General features: G+C 39.9%; 1 protein-coding gene and 1 pseudogene across 1 annotated transcript in view; one reads left to right on the plus strand and one right to left on the minus strand.

Annotated features, from left to right (window-relative positions):
- Positions 1-22,657, plus strand: part of ZYG11A (zyg-11 family member A, cell cycle regulator) — a 56,048-nt gene that overhangs the window by 20,299 nt on the left and 13,092 nt on the right. The window contains exons 4-11 of the mRNA XM_012776264.3: positions 8,287-8,427; positions 10,935-11,111; positions 12,194-12,258; positions 13,520-13,619; positions 13,708-13,761; positions 16,461-16,622; positions 16,698-16,742; positions 20,264-20,458. Of these exons, the coding sequence (XP_012631718.1) occupies positions 8,287-8,427; positions 10,935-11,111; positions 12,194-12,258; positions 13,520-13,619; positions 13,708-13,761; positions 16,461-16,622; positions 16,698-16,742; positions 20,264-20,458 (939 nt within the window). The remainder of the gene's footprint in view (positions 1-8,286; positions 8,428-10,934; positions 11,112-12,193; positions 12,259-13,519; positions 13,620-13,707; positions 13,762-16,460; positions 16,623-16,697; positions 16,743-20,263; positions 20,459-22,657) is intronic.
- Positions 6,054-6,423, minus strand: LOC109731171 (small ribosomal subunit protein eS27-like; annotated as a pseudogene).

Raw genomic sequence — 22,657 nt, forward strand, 5'->3', positions numbered from 1 at the left:
GTTGTTTTCCAGGAATGTACAATTAGCCTTATTTCAGATTAATAGCATTTAATGGGCCAGGTGCGGTGGCTCACACCTGTAATCCTGGCACTGTGGGAGGCCGAGGTGGGCGGATTGCTTGAGGTCATGAGTTCGAAACCAGCCTGAGCAAGAGTGAGACCCCATCTCTACTATAAATAGAAAGAAATTAATTGCCCAACTAATATATATAGAAAAAATTAGCCGGGCATGGTGGCGCATACCTGTAGTCCCAGTTACTTGGAGGCTGAGGCAGCAGGATTGCTTGAGCCCAGGAGTTTGAGGTTGCTGTGAGCTAGGCTGATGCCACAGCACTCACTCTAGCCTGGGCAACAAAGCGAGATTCTGTCTCAAAAAAAAAAAAAAAAAGAATTGCATTTAATGTCATAATAATTAAAAGACAACAGTGATGAAAAAAGATTTTATTTTAGCACACTGAACTCTTGGTGTATATACAGTAATATGGGACAAGTGCTGGAATACCTTTTAGGGGGATGAAGCATGTTGTTCAGATACTGTCAAAGCAAGTATACAAAAAGAAAATGAGAGGCCAGGCTGTGGTGGCTCATGCCTGTAATCCTAGCACTCTGGGAGGCTGAGGCAGGCGGATTGCTCGAGGTCAGGAGTTCGAAACCAGCCTGAGCAAGAGTGAGACCCCTTCTCTACTAAAAATAGAAAGAAATTAATTGACCAACTAAAAAAAAAAAAAAGACAAAAAGAAAATGAGCCGGGCGCGGTGGCTCACGCTTGTAATCCTAGCTCTCTGGGAGGCCGAGGAGGGCGGATTGCTCGAGGTCAGGAGTTCGAAACCAGCCTGAGCAAGAGCGAGACCCCGTCTCTACTATAAATAGAAAGAAACTAATTGGCCAACTAATACATATAGAAAAAATTAGCCGGGTATGGTGGTGCATACCTGTAGTCCCAGCTACTTGGGAGGCTGAGACAGAAGGATCGCTTGAGTCCAGGAGATTGAGGTTGCTGTGAGCTAGGCTGACGCCACGGCACTCACTCTAGCCTGGGCAACAAAGCGAGACTCTGTCTCAAAAAAAAAAAAAAAAAAAAAAAAAGAAAATGAGAGACGTTTTGTTTCAGTAAACTTATCTGGTGTATAAGTTTATATCATTTTGAAATTTAAAATTATGCATCATATATAGTGTTAGATATTATGGGGAAAGGGGAAACCACTATCTTCCCAATACTAAGAACCTCTAAAGATCTTCATCCAGCCTAATGTGGAGTGTAAGATATGGTAAATTTAAAAGGCGTGTTTTATAAAAGCTTTTATTTAATGTAAGTATGTATGTCTCTTTCAAATCAGATGCAAAATATACTAAGTATTTTTGTTGTTTGAGTTGACCAAAAAATTTGCTTACATGAAGATGGATAAAGTAGGCTGGGCAAGGTGGCTCACAACTGTAATCCTAGCACTCTGGGAGGCTGAAATGGGAGGATTGCTTAAGGTCAGGAGTTCGAGACCAGCCTGAGCAAGAGTGAGACCCCATCTCTACTAAAAATAGAAAATTACAAGGTGTTGTGGCTTGTGCCTATAGTCCTAGCTAATTGAGGCTGAAGCAGGAGGATCACTTGAGCCCAGGAGTGTGATGTTGCACTGAGATATGATGACACCACTGCACTCTACCTGGGGTGACAGAGCAAGATGAGACTCTGTCTTAAAATAAAAGGATTAGTGAAAACCTTGAAACAAAAATGACATGTTATTTATCGCACCCAAAATAAGAATGGGCAATATAGACTTTAAAATTGGTGGAAAGGAGGGATTCAATAAGTAATAAGAATGTGAGGCATTCTCATTTGCTAGGAAATCCTTGTTCATCCTTTGGTGGAATATAGCAAGAATCCCTCCTCATGAGGGTTGTTTAGTAGTGGCATTTATTTGTGGGAAGCTAAAGAGAGAGAGAGTTGATGCAGAAGCTAGCTGGTCGTCTTGTTAATATTGCTGTGACTCATCCCATTAGTTTTGTGTTGTTTTGTTTTATTTTATTTTAATTAATTTATTTTTAGCGTGTTATGGGGGTACAAGTGTTAAGGTTACTTATATTGTCCATGCCCCCCTCCCCCCTCGAGTAAGACCTTCAAGCATGTCCATCCCCCAAACGTTGCACATCTTACTTGTTGTGGTTGTGTACACCCATCCCCTCCTCCCCCCTCCCACCCTCCTGATACCCGATAAATGTTACTCCTGTATGTCCACTTAGGTGTTGATCTGTTAATACCCCGTTATTAGTTTTTCTTTCAGGTCTTACACCTGGATGATCACCAGGAGTTTTAAATTTGAAAATATATTCATTGTTTGGATTCTTAATGATGTTTAGGTTCTTAGGCAATCAATCTATATATAGTACTTAAGAATTTATTTCAAAATAATTTTTAATTTTAAGATCACTAATTTTAAACATTTTATCACATTTGTTTTTATATTCTCTCTACATGAGCACATATACACTTTTTTCCTGAGCTATTTGAGAGTAGGTTGCATACATCATTGTTGCATTTGAGAGTTGCATTTGCATTGTTGCATTTGAGAGTAGGTTGCATACATCATTGCCCCCTTTATCTCCTGATACTTGAGTTTGTATTTTGTAAGAACCAGGACATTGTCCTTCATAACCACTGTAAGTTATCCTATTTTAGGAAATTTAACATTGATGCAGTACTTTTATGTAATTTACCATATATATTCTAATTTTTTTTTTAATGTTTTTTATTTTTATTTTTTTCTTGAGACAGAGTCTCACTCTGTTGCCTGGACTAGAGTGCTGTGGTGTCAGCCAAGCTCACAGCAACCTCAAACTCCTGGGCTCAGGCGATCCTTCTGCCTCAGGGTCTGAGTGGCTGGGACTACAGGCATGCCTAGCTAATTTTTTTTTCTATGTATTTTTAGTTGTCCAGCTAATTTCTTTCTATTTTTAGTAGAGATAGGGTCTTGCTCTTTGCTCAGGCTGGTCTTGAACTCCTGAGCTGAAACAATCCACCCTCCTGGGCCTCCCAGAGTGCTAGGATTATAGGCTTGAGCCACCACACCTGGCCTATATTCTAATGTTGATTGTCCCAGTAGTGCCCTTCATAAAATATTTTTCTTTTAGGTCAGGAACATATTGCATTCAGGTGTCATACATACACACACATGCATATACATACACACATATATATATTTAAAAATATATATCTTTTTATTGTTTTGGAAACAAGATCTTGCTATGTTGCCCAGGCTAGACTTGAACTCCTGAGCTCAAGCAATCCTCCCACCTCAGCCTCCCAAGTACCTGGGACTACAGGCACATACCACAGCACCCAGCTAGTTGTGTCTTTTTATAATATAATCTGGAAGAGTTTGTTAATTTTTATTTGTCTTTTTATTTATTTTTGAGACAGTCTCACTCTTGTTGCCCTGGCTAGATTGCCATGGCATCAGCCTAGCTCACAGCAACCTCAAACTCCTGGGCTCTAGCGATCCTCCTGCCTCAGCCTCCCAGGTAGCTGGGACTACAGGCATGCGCCACCATGCCCAGCTAATTTTTTGTATATATATTTTTAGTTGGTCAATTAATTTCTTTCTATTTTTGGTAGAGACAGGGTCTTGCTCAGGCTGATTTCGAACTCCTGAGCTCAAAGGATCCGCCTGCCTCAGCCTCCCAGAGTGCTAGGATTACAGGCGTGACCCACGGCGCCTGGCCTTATTTGTCCTTTTGTGGCATTGATATTTTTTGAAGAATACATATCAACTTTGTTGTCTTTTTTGGAAGAATATTCCTCCTATTTGGTTTGTCCCGTGTTTTCTTGTAATTAGATTCAGGTTCTTCATACCTGTCTGGAATAACATATAAGGAATGTTAGGTCCTTATCCAGGGTATCACATCAAGAGGCACACAACACCCCTCATTAGTCGTATTAGTTTTAATCATATAGTCAAAGTATTGTCCAGTTTCTCTACTATAAGGATAATATTTTCCCTCTTGCAACATTGTAACATTGTTACATTATAAACAATGTATAAGTTATATAAGATACTTGAAGAGTATGCAAGTAATCTTGCTTCTGATCAAACTTTTGGATACACATTTAGCATCCATTGATGATTCTTGCCGTAAGGAGTCTTTATTGTGATAGTTGTAAAGTAATTGTCTCCCTCTGACTCCAGTACTCCCTTCTACCTTTATCAGTAGGCATTCTACCACCCTCTCCATCTATCTGCTTAAACTGTCCTCAGTATGGACTCAATTGGTTCATGTTTTTTTGTGGTTTTTTTTGAGACATAGTCTCACTTTGTTGCCCAGGCTAGAGTGAGTCTCATGGCGTCAGTTTAGCTCACAGCAACCTCAAACTAACTCCTGGGCTCAAGCAATCCTCCTGTCTCAGCCTCCCAAGTAGCTGGGACTACAGGCATGGGCCACCATGCCCGGCTAATTTTTTCTATATATATTAGTTGGCCAATTAATTTCCTTCTATTTATAGTAGAGACGAGGTCTCGCTCTTGGTCAGGTTGGTTTCGAACTCCTGAACTCAAGTGATCCGCCCGCCTGGGCCTCCCAGAGCGCTACGATTACCGGGGTGAGCCACTGCGCTCGGCTGGTTCATGTTGTTTTTAATGGCTTATAATTCGTTACTGTCCTGAATTATTTTTGTAGTCAAATTGTCACAGATTGGCCAATGAGAGCTCTATGCAAATTGTCTCCTTTGATATTTTTTACTTACTGTTAGTACTTCCTTACTTTCTGGCACTGTAAAATGTTCTAGGCTTTCTTATCTTTCCTGCCTCAGCCCTAGAATCACACGTTTCTTCCAGGAACCCTTATTCCTTTTTGTGGGAAACCAAGATCTGAGTACCAGGTAGGCTCATTTGCTATTGGGGGTATCTTTGTTTCTAAGGCCCTTCAAAAAAATAATAAATAAAAGTAGGAAATTAATATATAAGAAATAAGTTTAAAGGTATACCTCTAAATGTCCATCCTCACACCATTTTCTTTGTCCTTCCCTGTCCTGTATTTGCATTTCCCCTCTTCCACAGTGAGAACTTTGGTCCCCAGCAACATCAGCACATTTATTAATCATACAACACGTGTATATAGTTTCAGAATTGCTATACCTATACTATTACTAGATGGAAAACATACTATTATGAGAATGGAAGATTACAAGTTTTTTTTCTCTTTCTAGACCAAAGGTATAGTAAAAGTACTAATCAGATATGTTTTCTCATTTCCTCTTATCTCATAAAAAGCAGCATGGTATGTATAGTCTTTTGTACTTTGCTTTTTTTTACTTAATAATATATCCTGGAAATCACTCCATGTAAGTTCATATTCCCATTCTTTTATTTTTGTGAAACAAAGTCTCACTCTTGCCTGGGCTGGAGTGCTGTGGTGTCAGCCTGGGCTCAAGCAATCCTGCTGCCTCAGCCTCCTGAGTAACTGGGACTACAGGCATGTGCCACCATGCCCGGCTGATTTTTTTGTATATATTCTTAGTTGGCCAATTAATTTCTTTCTATTTTTAGTAGAGACGGGGTCTCGCTCTTCTGTAGGTTGGTTTCAAACTCCTGACCTTGAGCAATCCACCGGCCTCAGTCTCCGTAGAAAGTTTTTTTTGGATAGTAGTTTTAAATATTAGTTCATTTCCCCCCAGGAACTTCAATGTATATATTTTGTATCTTCTTTGTCTTTCTTCCATTTTGACACTCAACTCTTTGTCTCAAAAAAAAAAAAAAAAGTCTCTGCTGCCTGGGTTAGAGTGCCGTGGCATCAGCCTAGCTCACAGGAACCTCAAACTCCTGGGCTCAAGCAATCCTCCTGCCTTAACCTCCAGAGTAGCTGGGGCTTTGGCATGCACCATGCCTGGCTAATGTTTTCTGTATATTTTTAGTTGTCTGGCTAATTTCTTCTATTTTAGTAGAGGACGGGGTCTCGCTCTTGCTCTGACTGATCTTGAACACCTGATCTCAAGGGATCCTCCCGCATCGGCCTTCCAGAGTGCTAGGATTATAGGCCTGAGCTACCATGCCCAGCCTTGACACTCACTTTTTTTTTTTTTTTTATCCAAAATGTGTTTAGTTTATTGGGATGACTTCCCATTCATTCAAGCAGGATACTTAGTGCTGCTTCCTTCTGAAGGAACATCCTTCTGTAAGCCTTGCTTTTCCTCCTGTAGGCTGGCAGAGGACACTAGAGCAACCAACACACAAAACTACTGTTTGTGCATGGCTAAACACAGTGGTGATTTTGTAGCATCCTGGGCATTTCACATCCATAAAGTAGGAATTTGGGCTCTGCACCAGGCGCTTCTTCTTGTGTTTCCTCTTCTGGAGAGGGATGAAGGAGATCCTTTGCGAGAGGCATGTTCTCGTGGTAAGGCCGTCACCGCCGGAAAAAGGACACTCACTTTTAAATCCTTTCTGTTTCTACTTCTTTCCTTTCTGTTTCTACTTATTTCTGTTTTAAAATTTTCTTTCTCTTGTTTCCTGTTTTTCTTCCTCTTAATAAATTTTTATTCAAGTCTATTTTCCCTTGAGCACCTTGTAATTAATCTTCATGTTTGATACAGGTTTTATATTTTTCTTTCCTCCTGAGTTTAATAAAATCCTGTTTCACCATTTGATGTTTGTGCTATTTTTTCATTTTCCAAAATTCTTATTGAGAATATTTAAGTTTTAAGTACTCTTATAATTTTCCTATTTGGTACTAGTTTATGGTAAGAATTTTTTTTTTTTTTTTTTTTGAGACAGAGTCTTGCTTTGTTGTCCAGGCTAGAGTGAGTGCCATGGCGTCAGCCTAGCTCACAGCAACCTCAAACTCCTGGGCTCAAGCAATCCTCCTGCCTCAGCCTCCCGAGTAGCTGGGACTACAGGCATGCACCACCATGCATTAGTTGGCCAATTAATTTCTTTCTATTTATAGTAGAGACAGGGTCTCACTCTTGCTCAGGCTGGTTTCGAACTCCTGACCTCGAGCAATCCGCCTGTATTGGCCTCCCAGAGTGCTAGGATTACAGGCGTGAGCCACCACGCCCTGCCGGTAAGAATCTTTCTGAGCTAATATTTGCATTTTTTGGTTTCTTATCATTGCATTACATGGAATTGGTTTGAATCATTTTGTTTCTTGGCATTTACTTGACAGGGTCCCTGAATTTAAAAACACTCTCCTGAGTGGGTGCAGTGGCTCACGCCTGTAATCCTAGCACTGTGGGAGGCCAAGTGCTTGAGGTCAGGAGTTCGAAACCAGCCTGACCAAGAGCGAGACCCTGTGTCTACTATAAATAAAAATAAATTAATTGGCCAACTAATATATATAGAAAAAATTATCCGGGCATGGTGGCGCATGCCTGTAGTCCCAGCTACTTGGGAGGCTGAGGCAGCAGGATTTCTGGAGCCCAGGAGTTTGAGGTTGCTGTGAGCTAGGCTGACGCCACGGCACTCACTCTAGCCTGAGCAACAAAGCGAGACTGTCTCAAAAACAAAGTCTATATTTAGACTTCTTGGAATGTCGTCATTAGTAGTAAGGAAGAATTACTAAATAATAATAATACTTAAAAATGGCCCAGCGCAGGGGCTCATGCCTGTAATCCTAGCACTCTGGAAGGCCGGGGGTGGGGGGGGATTGCTTGAGGTCAGGAGTTCAAAACCAGCCTAAGCAAGAGTGAGACCCTGTCTCTACTATAAATAGAAAGAAATTAATTGGCCAACTAATGCATGGTGGTGCATGCCTGTAGTCCCAGCTACTTGGGAGGCTGAGGCAGTAGGATTGCTTGAGCCCAGGTGATTGAGGTTGCTGTGAGCTAGGCTGATGTCACGGCACTCACTCTAGCCTGGGCAACAAAGCAAGACTCTGTCTCAAATACTAAAAAAGGCAACTCCTTTTTAATTTTATTTTTGTGGCCTTTTTTTGTTTTACTGTCTAATTTAGCTTGTGTGAGTACTGAGAAAACATTACATGCATTCATCATTGGTTGTTTAAAAATTTACATGTTACATTCAATTGAGGTTTCAATGTAATATATTTATAGGGAGATGGTTTTTGATTCTGACTCCACCACTTAATTGCTTTGTTATATATTAAGCAGCACATTTCACTTCTTCTCTTGACCCATATGTAAAATGAGGTTGATGATAGCATTTATCTATTACAATTATGATTAAATGATAACTTTGTCAAGCACTTGGAACGTTTAATTGAATATGTGTTATTATTGATGCCCCAAAAAGCCTCTGCTCTAAGATGACTGGTGAAACCTACTGGTAACATCTTTGCTTTTTAGGTTGCTGGAGGAGCCAATATGAATCAGATTACAGAAGCACTGAGCAGATACAGGAACAGGTCATGTTTTATGAAGGAAGCCCTCTACAGGCTCTTTACAGAGACATTTTCAATGCAGGTAACCATGCCTGCTATTTTAAAGGTAATTGCAGAAAGACAGTTTTTGTTACTATTTAACTTGATTCTATTAAAACATGTTCACTAAATGCACTGTATACAATAAGTTATATGCCTTATTCTATAGTGAGTCAAGTTCCCTCATAGAGAAAAGAAAATGATGTTACGCTTAGCTGCGAAATTGTCTTACTTTGTGCATCTGTATTTACACTGAATCAATTTAAATCAAATAATTTTTAAAATTTGTTATAAGGAGATAGTAGGAACACTGCACTATTTTGTCTGAAATAGGACCTACTAATCTATTAACATGAATTCACTTTGCCCTAGAAGTTTTTTCTTACTCATTTATTCATTTATTTGTTCACTCTTGAAAATCATAACATCTGATTTTCTGAAAGTAAGCATAGAACAAAATAAAAATAATTGAGGATGGCCAAATCTGCCATTTAAAATATTTTATAAATAAAGTTACTATTATTGAGATAGCCAAACTTAGCTGTGGTTTAGGGAGGGATGAGTTTAAGTGTACTTGAAAGTATTAAGTGGGTTGGGGAAAAAAATTGCAGTTAGTTACTTTTCTTTTATATATATGTTTATTTGAAAATTACAATTATTTAGAATTAAGTGAAACATGAAAATGAAGTGTCTTAAGAAAAATCTTTATTTGTAATTGCAGTTCATTTAAAACAAGGCTATTTCTGCAGTATGGGGGATTAAATTTAGTCACTTAAAAGCAATACAGTATAAAGAAATATTTGGACCTTTGTTTTCCATCTGTAATAAGATTCAGTTAGATAGACTAAAAGTCCTTTTCGTTAACTAAGATTCTCTGATTTTTGTCAAAATCCCATTTCTTTTGGTTTCTGGATTTCTAAATTCCAGATGATGGCAATCTAATAAACCCAAAGAGCAGTTTAGCAATATACAAAAAAGTCATTTTCCATAGCAGAAGTATATCCTAAGTCTGTTTCGAGGCTTCATAAGTTCATGCAGCTGTCAAAATTAAGGGTCTCTAGTCTCTTAAAATCATGGTTTATGTAGTATCGGTAGATTCATCTCTGAGATGATTATTTGATAGAGGAAACATGTTTCTGAATGTTAGTGCAGATGGGGTCTAAAGCTTAGAACAGGCCGGGCACGGTGGCTCATGCCTGTAATCCTAGCACTCTGGGAGGCAGAGGTGGGCAGATTGCTTGAGGTCAGGAGTTCGAAACCAGTGTGAGCAAGAGCGAGACCCTGTGTCTACTATAAATAGAAATTAATTGGCCAACTAACATATATATAGAAAAAAAATTAGCTGGGCATGGTGGCGCATGCCTGTAGTCCCAGCTACTTGGGAGGCTGAGGCAGCAGGATTGCTTGAGCCCAGGAGTTTGAGGTTGCTGTGAGCTAGGCTGATGCCAGGGCACTAACTCTCGCCTGGGCAACAAAGTGAGACTCTGTCTCAAAAAAATAAAATAAAATAAATAAAGCTTAGAACAATGCCCTCATTTTACATTTGTGTTCTAGGTCTTCCACAGTCTGGCTTTAAATTACCTGGGGTTTTTTTGTTGTTGTTGTTTGTTTTTCTTTTTTGAGACAGAATCTCACTCTGTCGCCTTGGTAGAGTATAGTCGCATCATTGTAGTTCACTGGAACCTCAAACTCATGGGCTTAATGTATCCACCTGCCTTAGACTCCCAAGTAGCTGGAACTACAGGTGTATACCACAGCACCCAGCTAATTTTTCTAGTTTTTGTAGAGATGGGGTCTTATTCTTGCTCAGGCTGGTCTTAACTCTTGTGCTCAAGCAGTCCTCCCACCTCGGCCTTCCAGAGTACCAGGACTACAGGGACTGCCCAGCATAAATTACCTTTCTAATGTTTTGTGTTATCACTTTTCAAATTCTTCTCCTCTGTTCTTCTCCCCATCCTCTTGTCCACTTTGTGGTTTTCCTTATCATACTTCCCTTTGCTGAGAATACCCTGTCCATTTTGCCCCTACTTTTCTCTCTTTCTGTCTAATCGTATTTGAGATCCTGCCTAGATGTGCTCTCTGCATGAAACTTTTTGATTATTTGATTATTTGCCTTGATAACTACATCAGAAACCACTTCATTTGTACCTCTTTTAGGTTTCCTTTTTTTTTTTTTTTTTTCCAATTTTATGTTTTGGCCTTCCTCACAGTGTTGTTTGGTTACATACCCTATTTTTCTTAGAAGGCTTTGTACTAATGTATAAATCTGAATCGTTTTTGTATCCACTGCAATGCCTATCACAATAGATGATTATGAAATTAATTTCATAGATGAGGAAACAGAGGTCCAGAGAAGGGAAATGACTTGCCCAGAGTTATACAACTATAGTTAGTGACTGCATTTGGATTAGAAGATATTGTTGCAATATCTTGATGTCCTAAAGAATAAATGCTAATAATAGGGAAAATCTGTTACTGTCCCAGTGAGGAAATGTTTTTGCCAACCAAAATACATAAGACTGTATAAAGAATATGAATGTTGTCAGTGCCACTAAAAACAAAATTCATCTTCAGCTTGTGGCTGTAGGAATGAGGAATCATCCATTGGATTTACCAGTGCAGTTCACGGCCAGTGCTTGTGCTCTGAACTTAACACGCCAGGGCCTGGCCAGGGGGATGCCTGTTCGTCTATTGTCAGAGGTCACCTGTCTGCTTTTCAAAGCTTTGAAAAACTTCCCCCATTATCAGCAGGTAATTTGGATTGAATATTTGTTTGTGTTCTTTTAACTTCAGGACAAACACATGAAAAATAGGTATTATTCTGATTTTCCCTCCTATTAGAGAAAGAGAATAGATGAGTTTGCATTTGTTATAGAAGAAAATAGGAAATATGGATAAGCAATGAGGTTAACATTTTTTAAATCTCTCATAAACTAGTTATCCAGAAATGTCTATTAACACTTCAGTATATCCTTTTAGGCTTAAAAATCTTGACTTCTGCCTCACTCCACACATGAAAATGAAGTTTGACTAAATCATAGATCTCAATATAAAAGCTAACATAATAAAAATTTTGTAAGAAAACATAGGAGAAAATATTTATGACCTCAGGGTAAGCAAAAATATCTTAGGATACAAAAAGCACACATCATAAAAGAAAAAAATGGAAGTTCATCAAAATTAAAAGTTTTTCTCTCACACACTTACAGATGTGCACACATATACACAAATATTAAGAAAAATACTGTCTGGCACAAAAAGGCATGAAGTACTGATACATGCCACACGCACCTCAAAAATGCATGCTGAGCAAAGTAAGTGGGACATGAAAGAACAGATAGTGTATGATTCCATTTATGTGAAACTTTAAAAAATGCTAATCTATAGTGACAGTGTAATTTCCGGGCTGGGGTTTGCAAGGTCAGGATTGACAGGAAGGAATCACAGTGGAACTATTTGGGATGATAGAAATATTTTTATCTTGATCGAGGTGTGGTGGTTGCACAGGTGTATGAATTTGTCAAATCTAGTTAAAATGTGTACTTAAAATGAGAGTTGATTTTTTAAAAATACAGTGAGGAAGGCAGTTTTCTTCACTTATATAAAAAAATTCATATTTTTACCTTCTCTTGAAAGTTCCTGCTGAACTCAATCTTCATTCCTCAATAGCAACCATCAGTTATATAATATTACTAAATGAAAAACTTGAAGAAGGCCAGGTACTCAGCTCTAAATAAGAAAAGTTCATTGGTAGGACCTTCCAAATGTTTAGAACCTTTATTTAGAATGGAGTATGACATTTGTTCAAACTATTTTTCTTTATTCTCTAAAAGTTACAGAAGAATTGTCTTCTCTCCTTAACCAATTCCAGGATTCTTGTGGATGTTCCATTTGACAGGCAAGTATAAAACTTGGTCCTCTGATTGGGGTGTTGACCAATGTTACTTTGAGCATTGTTAGCTTTTGATTATTGAACACATGGGCCTGGTTAAAGCTGGGATAAGGTGTTTTGGGAAAAGGCTCTATTGAGCCTCTTCCACAGAGGTGATTAGAAGTACCTGCCTGCAAATGTTATCTCCTAAAGTGAGTCCAGTACAGAGCAGTGGATAAGAAACATAGGCTCCGGAGAGTCAAACATACTTAGACTGAAGGTCTAGCTCCTTCCATTGTCTTTGCTCCTAAGTTTCTTCATTTGTCAGTGTTTACACCTAGTTTAAGAGGTATAGCCTGTTCTAAAGAATATTAGTCATTCTTTTCATTACATAATTATTACTTTGTTATCTAATAATAATTTTTAAAAATCATCATCCTAGGCATACAAGAGGGATTCCTCTTGAGGCCTTTGTGAGTTTACAAATACATAATTGTTGGCTTGGTGTGGTGGCTCATGCCTATAATCCTAGCACTTTGGAGCCTATAATCCTAGCACTTTGGGAGACCGAGTCAGGAGGATTGTTTGAGGCCAGGAGTTTGAGACTAACCTGATCAACAGCAAGGCCCCATCTCACAGGAAAAATAAGCTAGGCATGGTATTGCACACCTACAGTCCCAGCTACTCAGGAGGCTGAGTTAGGAGGATTGCTTGAGCCCAAGAGTTTGAGGTAGCAGTGACCTACAATGACACTACTGCACTCTAGCCCAGGCAAGAGTGAGACCCTGTGTCAAACAAAATCCCAAAACAAAAATATTTACAGTATTTGATGCAAAGAACAAAAAAATGAGGCACAAGCTGACATGAGCAAAGCCTCTGATTTGTGGGTACAGGTTATTGGCTAAGCCACGTTCTAACCAAGTTCCTTGTTTGCAGCATTTTAGGTCTACAATTCAGTTTACAAATTACTACCTCTGTGGGAACTCTCATTCTTTTTCAGACCCATGGTAGTAGAAAATGAATGATAAAGTTTTTTGCTTGTATTTCTTTCTCCAAATCTTGTGCATTTTGCTCACAGTTTTAGTTTTATTTGTTTACTCTTTTGTTCCCCTCCTTATCTTCTGTCTTTGACAAATGCTCTTGGTTTTCACAGCTGAGGCTTTAGAAGTCCAAGACTATCTTTGTTAAAGCATTAGATGGGGAAAGCTAAGTAATTTCTTTCCTCTGCCCAAATCTATAGTTTCACAAATTTTATTTAATTGTGAGAAAAATAAATACTGCTTTTCAGATTTGATGCAGCCAAGTTTGTTATGAGATGGCTCTGTAAGCATGAAAACCCCAAGATGCAAACAATGGCAGTGAGCATCACCTCTATTTTAGCCCTGCAGGTATGTGATCACCTAAAGGCAAGATATCTGTCTCCCTAGTTTTTATAGAGTTCAAATATTTCACATTAGGCTTTCTGTTTGCCTCTAGCTTTCACCTGAGCAAACTGTCCAACTTAAAGAAGAGCTCTTCATGGCAGTTAAGGTAGGTTGAGTGTCACTTTTTTTTTTTCTGGGGTAAAGCAGCCTACAAAGTATCTGTTGTGGACTGGGCCTGTTTGTCACTTTTGTAATTCTTTTTTTTTTTTTTTTTTGTTAAGTAAATTTCTGACCATAGTTTTAAAAAATCATTCTAAAAGGACTAAATGAGAAATCTGTAAAATATGCTCTCCATAAGAAACTTTCTATTCTTACAGCTACTTCTTTTGGAATTTACCTCCACATTTCTGAATATAATAAGATGCTTATACTGCAGTTTCTTGATTTAGCAGTTTTAGCTGTTATCAGTTGGTTTTGCTGCTATGGAGAACATAGTTCTCCTCCATAAAGAGAGTCATTTATATTTCCTGTAAACTGTCTATTCATGGCCTTGTGTATATTTTCTTTGGATGTTTGGCTTTTTCCCTACTTTATAGGATTTTCTTTAATAGATAAAGGAAATAAGCCTTTGACCAAGATAGTAGATGCATATATTTTCTCCCAGTTTGTGCTTTGTCTGTTTTTACTTCATTTATGGCATTTGTTGCCATACAATAATATATATATGTTTGTTTTTTTTTTTCAATAAGAAACAGGGTCTTGGCCGGGCGTGGTGGCTCACGCCTGTAATCCTAGCACTTTGGGAGGCCGAGGCGGGCGGATTGCTCAAGGTCAGGAGTTCGAAACCAGCCTGAGCGAGACCCCGTCTCTACCAAAAATAGAAATAAATTAATTGACCAACTAAAAATATATATACAAAAAATTAGCCGGGCATGGTGGCGCATGCCTGTAGTCCCAGCTACTCGGGAGGCTGAGGCAGTAGGATCGCTGAGCCCCAGAGATTGAGGTTGCTGTGAACCAGGCTAATGCCACGGCACTCACTCTAGCCTGGGCAACAAAGTGAGACTCTGTCTAAAAAAAAAAGAAACAGGGTCTCGGCCGGGCACAGTGGCTCATGCCTGTAATCCTAACACTCTGGGAGGCCGAGGCGGGCGGATTGCTCGAGGTCAGGAGTTCGAAACCAGTCTGAGCAAGAGCGAGACCCCGTCTCTACTATAAATAGAAAGAAATTCATTGGCCAACTAATACATATAGAAAAAATTAGCCGGGCATGGTGGCGCATGCCTGTAGTCCCAGCTATCGGGAGGCTGAGGCAGAAGGATTGCTTCAGCCCAGGAGACTGAGGTTGCTGTGAGCTAGGCTGACGCCTTGGCATTCACTCTAGCCTGGGCAACAAAGTGAGACTCTGTCTCAAAAAAAAAAAAAAAAAAAAGAAACAGGGTCTCACTCTTGCTCAAGCTGTTCTTGAACTCCTGAGCTCAAATGATCGTCCCGCCTTGGCCTCCCAGAATGCTAGGATTACAGGCATGAGCCACCGCACTCAGCCAATTTTTTATTTTTATGTGTTTGAATCTGTTCTTTTATGCCTTGTAACACACATATAAACTATTTCCGTCCTAGTTTTAAAAATTCCTCATGTATTTTTTTATTCTGTGTTTTCTTTTACATTTAACATATAAATATTTAATTTATTTGGAATTTTTTTGAGATATACAGGTCTTTTTTTTTTTTTTTTTTGTAGACAGAGTCTTGCTGTGTAGCCCAGGCTAGAGTATAGTAACATCATCATAGCTCACTGCAACCTCCAACCCCTGGGCTCAAGAGATCCTCCTATTTCAGCCTCCCAAGTAGCTGGCACCACAGGGGCACACCACCACACCAGGCTAAATTTTCTATTTTTTTGTGGAGATGGGATCTCACTCTTGATCATTCTGGTCTCAAACTCCTGACCTCATGCAATCCTCCTGCCTTGGCCTCCCAGAGTGCTAGGATTACAGGTGCGAGCCACACCAGGCCTAAACTTTAATTTTGAAGAGGGGCTGGGTGTGGTGGCTCACTCTTGTAATCCTAGCACTCTAGGAGGCCGAGGCAGAGACCAGCCTAGCAAGAGCGAGACCCTGTCTCTACTAAAAATAGAAAGAAATTAACTGACCAACTAAAAATATATAGAAAAAAATTAGCCAGGCATGGTGGCGCATGCCTGTAGTCCCAGCTTCTCAGGGGGTTGAGGCAGAAGGATTGCTTGAGCCCAGGAGTTAGAGGTTGCTGTGAACTAGGCTGATGCCATGGCACTTTAGCCCAGGCTACAGAGTGAGACTCTATCTCATAAAAACAAAACAAAACGAAAAAAAAAAACACACGCTCAAAAACTTTGAGGTAGTTGTAATTTAAGAAAGAAAATATTATCAGAAAGCTATTAAGTGGTAGAACTTGGGTTTAGAACCCAGGTTTGATTCTCGAGCTGTTTTTTTTTTATTTTTTTGAGACAGAGTCTCACTTTGTTGGCTAGGCTAGAGTGAGTGCCATGGCGTCACCCTAGCTCACAGCAACCCCAAACTCCTGGGTTCAAGCAATCCTACTGCTTTAGCCCCTGAGAAGCTGAGACTATAGGCATGCGCTACCATGCCCGGCTAATTTTTTCTATATATATTAGTTGACCACTTATTTTATATTTATAGTAGAGAAGGGGTCTCGCTCTTGCTCAGGCTGGTTCAAACTCCTGACCTGGAGCAAGCCACCCGCCTGGGCCTCCCAGAGTGTTAGGATTAACCGGCCGGGCCTCAAGCTGTTTTTAACTTCACTTTCCTTATACTGGAATCGAATTAGTCATTAGGGCATCTAACTCCCTGTCTCTTTTGTTTTTAGGAACTTCTAGCAATAGTAAAACAAAAGACTACTGAGAATTTAGATGATGTCACCCTCTTGTTTACTTTGAAAGCACTTTGGAATCTTACAGATGAGTCTCCAGCTGCCTGCAAGCACTTTGTTGAAAATCAGGGATTGGCAGTCTTCATGCAAGTCTTGGAGGTGGGAAAATAGGATTGAGTTTTTATATAAAGTTTTTTTCTTTGTGATAAAGTAACCTATATGTTCTTTTGACAGACTTTTTCAGAGTCAGCAATACAAAGCAAAGTACTTGGTCTTTTGGTAAGATGAATTGTTCTGGATTAATTTTAACTACTTTTTAAAAATATTAACATTTTGGTAGCACCTACTATATGCTAGGCACTGTTGTAAGCAATTTTTACATGAATAAACTGATTTAACTTCACATCCCTGTAAAGGATATAACCACTATATATTGGTTATCTATTGATGTGAACGAACTGTAGCTTAGTGGCTTAAAACAATAGCTATTTTTATTATAAATCTGTGGGTTAGCAGTATGAACTCAGCTCAGCTGTACAGTTGTTCTCCTGGTCTCATGTGGGGTCACTCATGTAGCTGCAGTCATCTGGTGGCTTGTGTAGGGCTGGCTAGTTGAATGGGCTGACTCTTGTGTCTGCCACTTGGTGCTGATTATTGGCTGGCCCTGTGTCTCCATGTGCTTCTTCATATGGCTGTCACAGGGCAACAATAGAGAGCGGGCCCCACTGTCCAGTGCTTTTTAAGCCTGTGCTGATGTCACCTTTGTACTTTGTATCTGTTTGGACGGTGCAGATTATATGGTTAAGCCCAGATTAAAGGCGATGGCCATCCCTTGATGGGATGAGCAGCAAAGTCACATTGCTAAAGGGCTAGGAAAAACTGTGTTTCGTATGCACCACACACTGTTATCCACATTTCATAGATAAAGAATCTGTGGCTCAGAAGTGCCGTTTATCCAGTCACCTAGGTAGTAGGAGGCAGAATCAAAATGCAAGCTCAGGCAGTCTAGCTCTAGACACTCTGATATTAACCACTTTATTATACTTTTTGTTTACCAAGGCAATCAATTTTTTAGAAATTTTTTTGTTAATACTTCTGTACTGCCTCTCAGGCAAGATATTCAATAATTGAGAAATTTCTTTGTTTCCCAACAATAACAGTGAAGATTTTCAAAAAGTATTGAAGACATATTATAAGCATCTGCAGTTTGCCATACCCTATGCAATGGGAGACAAACAGATATATGAAATATATCAAGGTTATGATGCTTATAACTTATAACTGGGAGGTGATGTAAGATGTACAAATAGCTGTCTAAGATTGACTGTGGTAAGTATTAGGAGAGAGGCACAAAGTCCTTTGGGAGCCTTTGGTTCTAGATTATGAACTCCCTCAAAGCAGGGACTGTGCCTTATCCTTTTACTATACTTTGCCTATATACGACTCAGAACAGAGTAAACGTGAAAGTCTTCACAGGGAGGAATAAATAATTAATACTGGAAATTTGGAGGTATAGAAAAGTAGAAGAGACAAAGAAGGTAGACAATAAAAGTCATTTTGGCTAAGGAAAGTGAGAAAATGTAATCATTTCAGGGACACTGTAAAACAGAATAGTTGGAATTTTGGGAGAGGTGGGAAGTAGAAAAACAATGGGAATTAATGTCAGAAAACTGGATCGAAGCCTCATATAGCCTGTACAATGCTAAATATCTTAGTAGCAAACCTAAAAGATCTTCCTTTTTTTTTTTTTGAGACAGTCTTGCTTTGTTGCCCAGGCTAGAGTGAGTCCTGTGGCGTCAGCCTAGCTCACAGCAACCTCAAACTCCTGGGCTCAAGCAATCCTGCTGCCTCAGCCTCCCGAGTAGCTGGCTGGGACTGGGACTACAGGCATGCACCACCATGTCTGGCTAATTTTTTCTATATATATTAGTTGGCCAATTAATTTCTATCTATTTATAGTAGAGATGGGGTTTTGCTCTTGCTCAGGGTGGTTTCGAACTCCTGACCTCGAGCAATCTGCCTGCATCGGCCTCCCAGAGTGCTAGGATTACAGGCATGAGCCCCCCACGCCTGGCCTTTTTTTTTTTTTTTTTTTTTTTGAGAGTCTTGCTCTGTCACACCGAGTAGAGTGCAGTGGTGTTATTATAGTTCACTGCAACCTCAAACTCCCGGGCTCCAGTGACCCTCCTGGCTCAGCCTCCTAAGTAGCTAGGAGTATACAGGTGCATGCCACTGTACCCGGCTAATTTTTCTATGTTTAGTGCTCTTGCTCAGTCCTGTCTTGAACTCCTGAGCTCAAGCGATCCTCCCACCTTGGCCTCCCAGAGTGATAAGAGGTAAGATTATAGTGTGAGCCCCTGTGCCTGGCCTACTTTTTTTTTTTTTTTTGAGACTCTCAGAATGCTAAATGTTTACAAGAAAATCTTGGGGCTGAACTGAGATGCTGCTCTCACTAATGCCGAGGAGACTATCGTCTTGTTTCCCCTTGTTTGGGGCTTACATCTGAAACTTAACACTGAAATCATTGACTAGGGTATAGTTGATCTTGGGAACAACAGTGGGTGGGGCAGGGGGCATTTCAATTTCTGCTTCAACTTTTAGTGTTCTGTGCTCTTTTCAACATACTAGTGTCTAGGGTGTACTTTCCTGAAAGCTGTTTCAAAGGCAGCAGAAATTAGCACTAACACTAGAAATACCAAACAAACACACATTAACCTCAAGATTATAAAAAAAAAAAGAAAAGGAAATTAGCACTAACATTAACTGCAGTGTTTACTTCGACTGTTTGTTTCACCCCTTAAACCTTGTTTTTCCATTTGTGTTAAGAGGCCCTAAGGTGATCCTGATGATCCCAACTTCCTACATCTTTATGTAATCCCTTCCCCTCAAGTGTAGGCAGGACCTTTTATTTGCTTCTAACATTTAGAACATGGCAAAGACAATAGAAAATCACTCCCATGATTATGTTACCATATATGTGTGTGTGCTAGCAGACATGCTGGCTCTGAAAGAGTAAACTGTCATGAAGTAAATTGTTGAGCAGTGAGAAGCCCACGTTGCAAGGAACTTTGGGCATCTTCTAGGCTGAGGATGGCTCCAGGAAGAAACTGAATCATTGAGTTCTGGAGCCCCAGAAAATGAATTCTGCTGACAGTCTGAGCTAGCTTAGAAGTAAATTCTTCCTCATTGGGGCCTCCAGATGAGAATGCAGCCCAGCCAACACTTTGTGAGATCTAAGAGTAGAGGATCTAGTTAAGTCATGCCTAGACTCCTTATCCTCAGAAACTGTGAGATAATAAATGCATATTGTTTTAAGCCATTAAGTTTGTGGAAATATGTTACACAGCATCAAAAAGTAATGCAATGTATAAAATGCAACCTGCTTTCACTGTTAAAACTTTAAGATGATGAAACATTTAGTAGGCACTCAGTAATGTTAAGTTTTTGAGTTAGGCCTTATTAGCAGTGCGAATCTGACAAGTTAGTCTTGCTGAGTATCAAGTTTCTTCATAGAATTTTTTTAAAGATTAAATGAGATATGGCAGATATAAAGACATTTTTATGTATCAAAGACTGTGCCTGGCACTTAGTAAGTGCTTATTGAGTGATTTGTTATTAATGATCATCCTCATCATCAAGCATGAGAATGTGGGTATTGGGCTAATTGAGATGGAGGGGGATGAAACTAAGTGTTCTGAATGGATTTGCACTGAACAGTGGAAAGTGGAGAAGCCAGTTCCTGATTCTCTCCTTCCGTCCTGTCCTTGTCCCTGATGTTCCCTGCTCCATCTGACCTGTAGAACAACGTAGCAGAAGTCAAAGAGCTGTCTTCCAGGCTTTTGAGTGAAGATATGATGAAGCGTATCCGCAGTTTACTCCACAGCAAGGAAATGGAAGTGAGCTATTTTGCTGCAGGTATCATAGCCCACCTGACATCGGACAGACAGCCTTGGCTATCCCGTGACTTTCAGAGAAGTGCTCTTCTCCAAGAGCTGGTATGGGATCCATTCTTTTTTACAAAATCCAGAGTAATCTCTTCTCAAAAAAATCTTATTTTTTCCAGATCATAAGAGTTTTAGAAATACATGATCATTGTAGAAAATGGGAAAAACACAGAAAAAGAAATTGTAACTCACGCATACCTCACCTCCCAAAGCCAATCTCTGTTAACATTTTGTTGCATTCCTTCTAATATTTTTCTTTTAAAATTTACACTTAAAGGCCAGGCATGGTGTCTCATGCCTGTAATCCCAGTATTTTGTGAAGCCAAAGTAGGAGGATTGCTAACGCCCAGGACTTTAAAACCAGCCTAGGCAACATAGACAAATCTCTACAAAAGATAAGAAAAATTAGCCAGGCATGGTAGCACGTGCCTATAGTCCCAGCTTCTTGGGACACTGAGCAAGAGGATCCCTTGAGCCCAGGAATCAGAGGTTGCAATGAGCTATGATGATGGTACTCCACAACAGCCTGAGTGACATTGACAGTAAGACCCTATCTCTAAAAAAAGGGGGATGGAAACTTATATATGGAAATAGTTGCATATGGCTTGTTCCAGTCCTTTTCTGATTTTCAGCTCTGTTAAAAGCTATTTCCTGGCGGGGCACAGTGGCTCATGCCTGTAATCCTAGTACTATGGGAGGCCAAGGTGGGCGGATTGCTTGAGGTCAGGAGTTCGAAACCAGCCTGAGCAAGAGTGAGGTCTCTTGCTATAAATCTCTACTATAAATAGATAGAAACCCCATCTCTACTGTAAATAGATAGAAATTAATTGGCCAACTAATATATATAGAAAAAATTAGCCGGGCATGGTGGCACATGCCTGTAGTCCTAGCTACACAGGAGGCTGAGGCAGCAGGATTGCTGGAACCCAGGAGTTTGAGGTTGCTGTGAGCTAGGCTGACACCACGGCACTCACTCTAGCCTGGGCAACAATGGGAGACTGTCTCAGAAAAAAAATTTTTAAATTAAAAAAAATCCATTTCTTTTGGTATTTACTTCCGTATTTCTGAATAATGTTGCTATTCTTGAATTTGCAGTTTTAGGCATCATCCATCAATTCATTTTCTCACTCTGGAAAATGAAGATTCTTTTTCTTACTGTCCATATGCATACCCTTTCCAGGTATATTCTTCAGGTATAAATCTTTTAATACATTCAAATATATTCTATCCACTTTACTTTCTTAGCATCTTCTTTCTCAGAGTCTTCCATCTGGTCTGCTTGTTTCTTTCATCTGGTCTGCTTGTTTTATATACAGTATCTACTATACCTCTGTCACCCCTAGGATATTCTTTTAGTATCCCGGGGATTCCCTCCGCCTCTCTCTTTTGTTGGATTCCCTGTTTCCTGGATTTTGTGCCTTCCTGTTTCTTGGTTTGTCACCTCATTTGTTGGATTATATCCTTCAGTAGCTTCCTAAGAAGAGACACTTGACAGTAAGACCTTACCTGTTTGAAAAGGCCTTTGTTTCCAGTGCAGTAGCTGGGACTAAAGGTGCATGCCACCATGCCTGGTTATTTTTCTTATTTTTTTGCAGAGATTTCTCTCACTATGTTGCCTAGGCTGGTCTTCAACTCCTGGGCTTAAGTGATCCTCCTGCCTCAGCCTCCTGAGTAGCTGGGACTACAGGCATGCGCCACCATGCCCAGCTAATTTTTATATATATATGCGCCACCATGCCCAGCTAATTTATATATATGTGTGTGTGTGTGTGTGTGTATACACATACATATATACACAAACTTCTTTAGTTGTCCAGCTAATTTTCTATTTTTTTAGTAAAGACTGGTCTCTCTCTTGCTCAGGCTGGTCTTGAACTCCTGAAATCAAATGATCCTCCCACCTTGGCCTCCCAGAGTACTAGGATTACAGGCATGAGCCACCGCACCCGGCCAGTGTGCGGTTTCTTTTTTTCTTTTATTTTTCTTATTTTGTTTTTTGAGACGGAGTCTTGCTTTGTTGCCCAGAGTGAGTGCCATGATGTCAGCCTAGCTCACAGCAACCTCAAACTCCTGGGCTCAAGCAATCCTGCTGCCTCAGCCCCCCGAGTAGCTGGGATTACAGGCATTGCGCCACCATGCCCGGCTAATTTTTTCTATATATGTTAGTTGGCTAATTAATTTCTTTCTATTTATGGTAGAGACCGGGTCTCGCTCTTGCTCAGGCTGGTTTCAAACTCCTGACCTCCAGTA

The sequence above is a fragment of the Microcebus murinus genome, chromosome 2 (genome assembly GCF_040939455.1).
Source record: "Microcebus murinus isolate Inina chromosome 2, M.murinus_Inina_mat1.0, whole genome shotgun sequence".
Classification (NCBI taxonomy): domain Eukaryota; kingdom Metazoa; phylum Chordata; class Mammalia; order Primates; family Cheirogaleidae; genus Microcebus; species Microcebus murinus.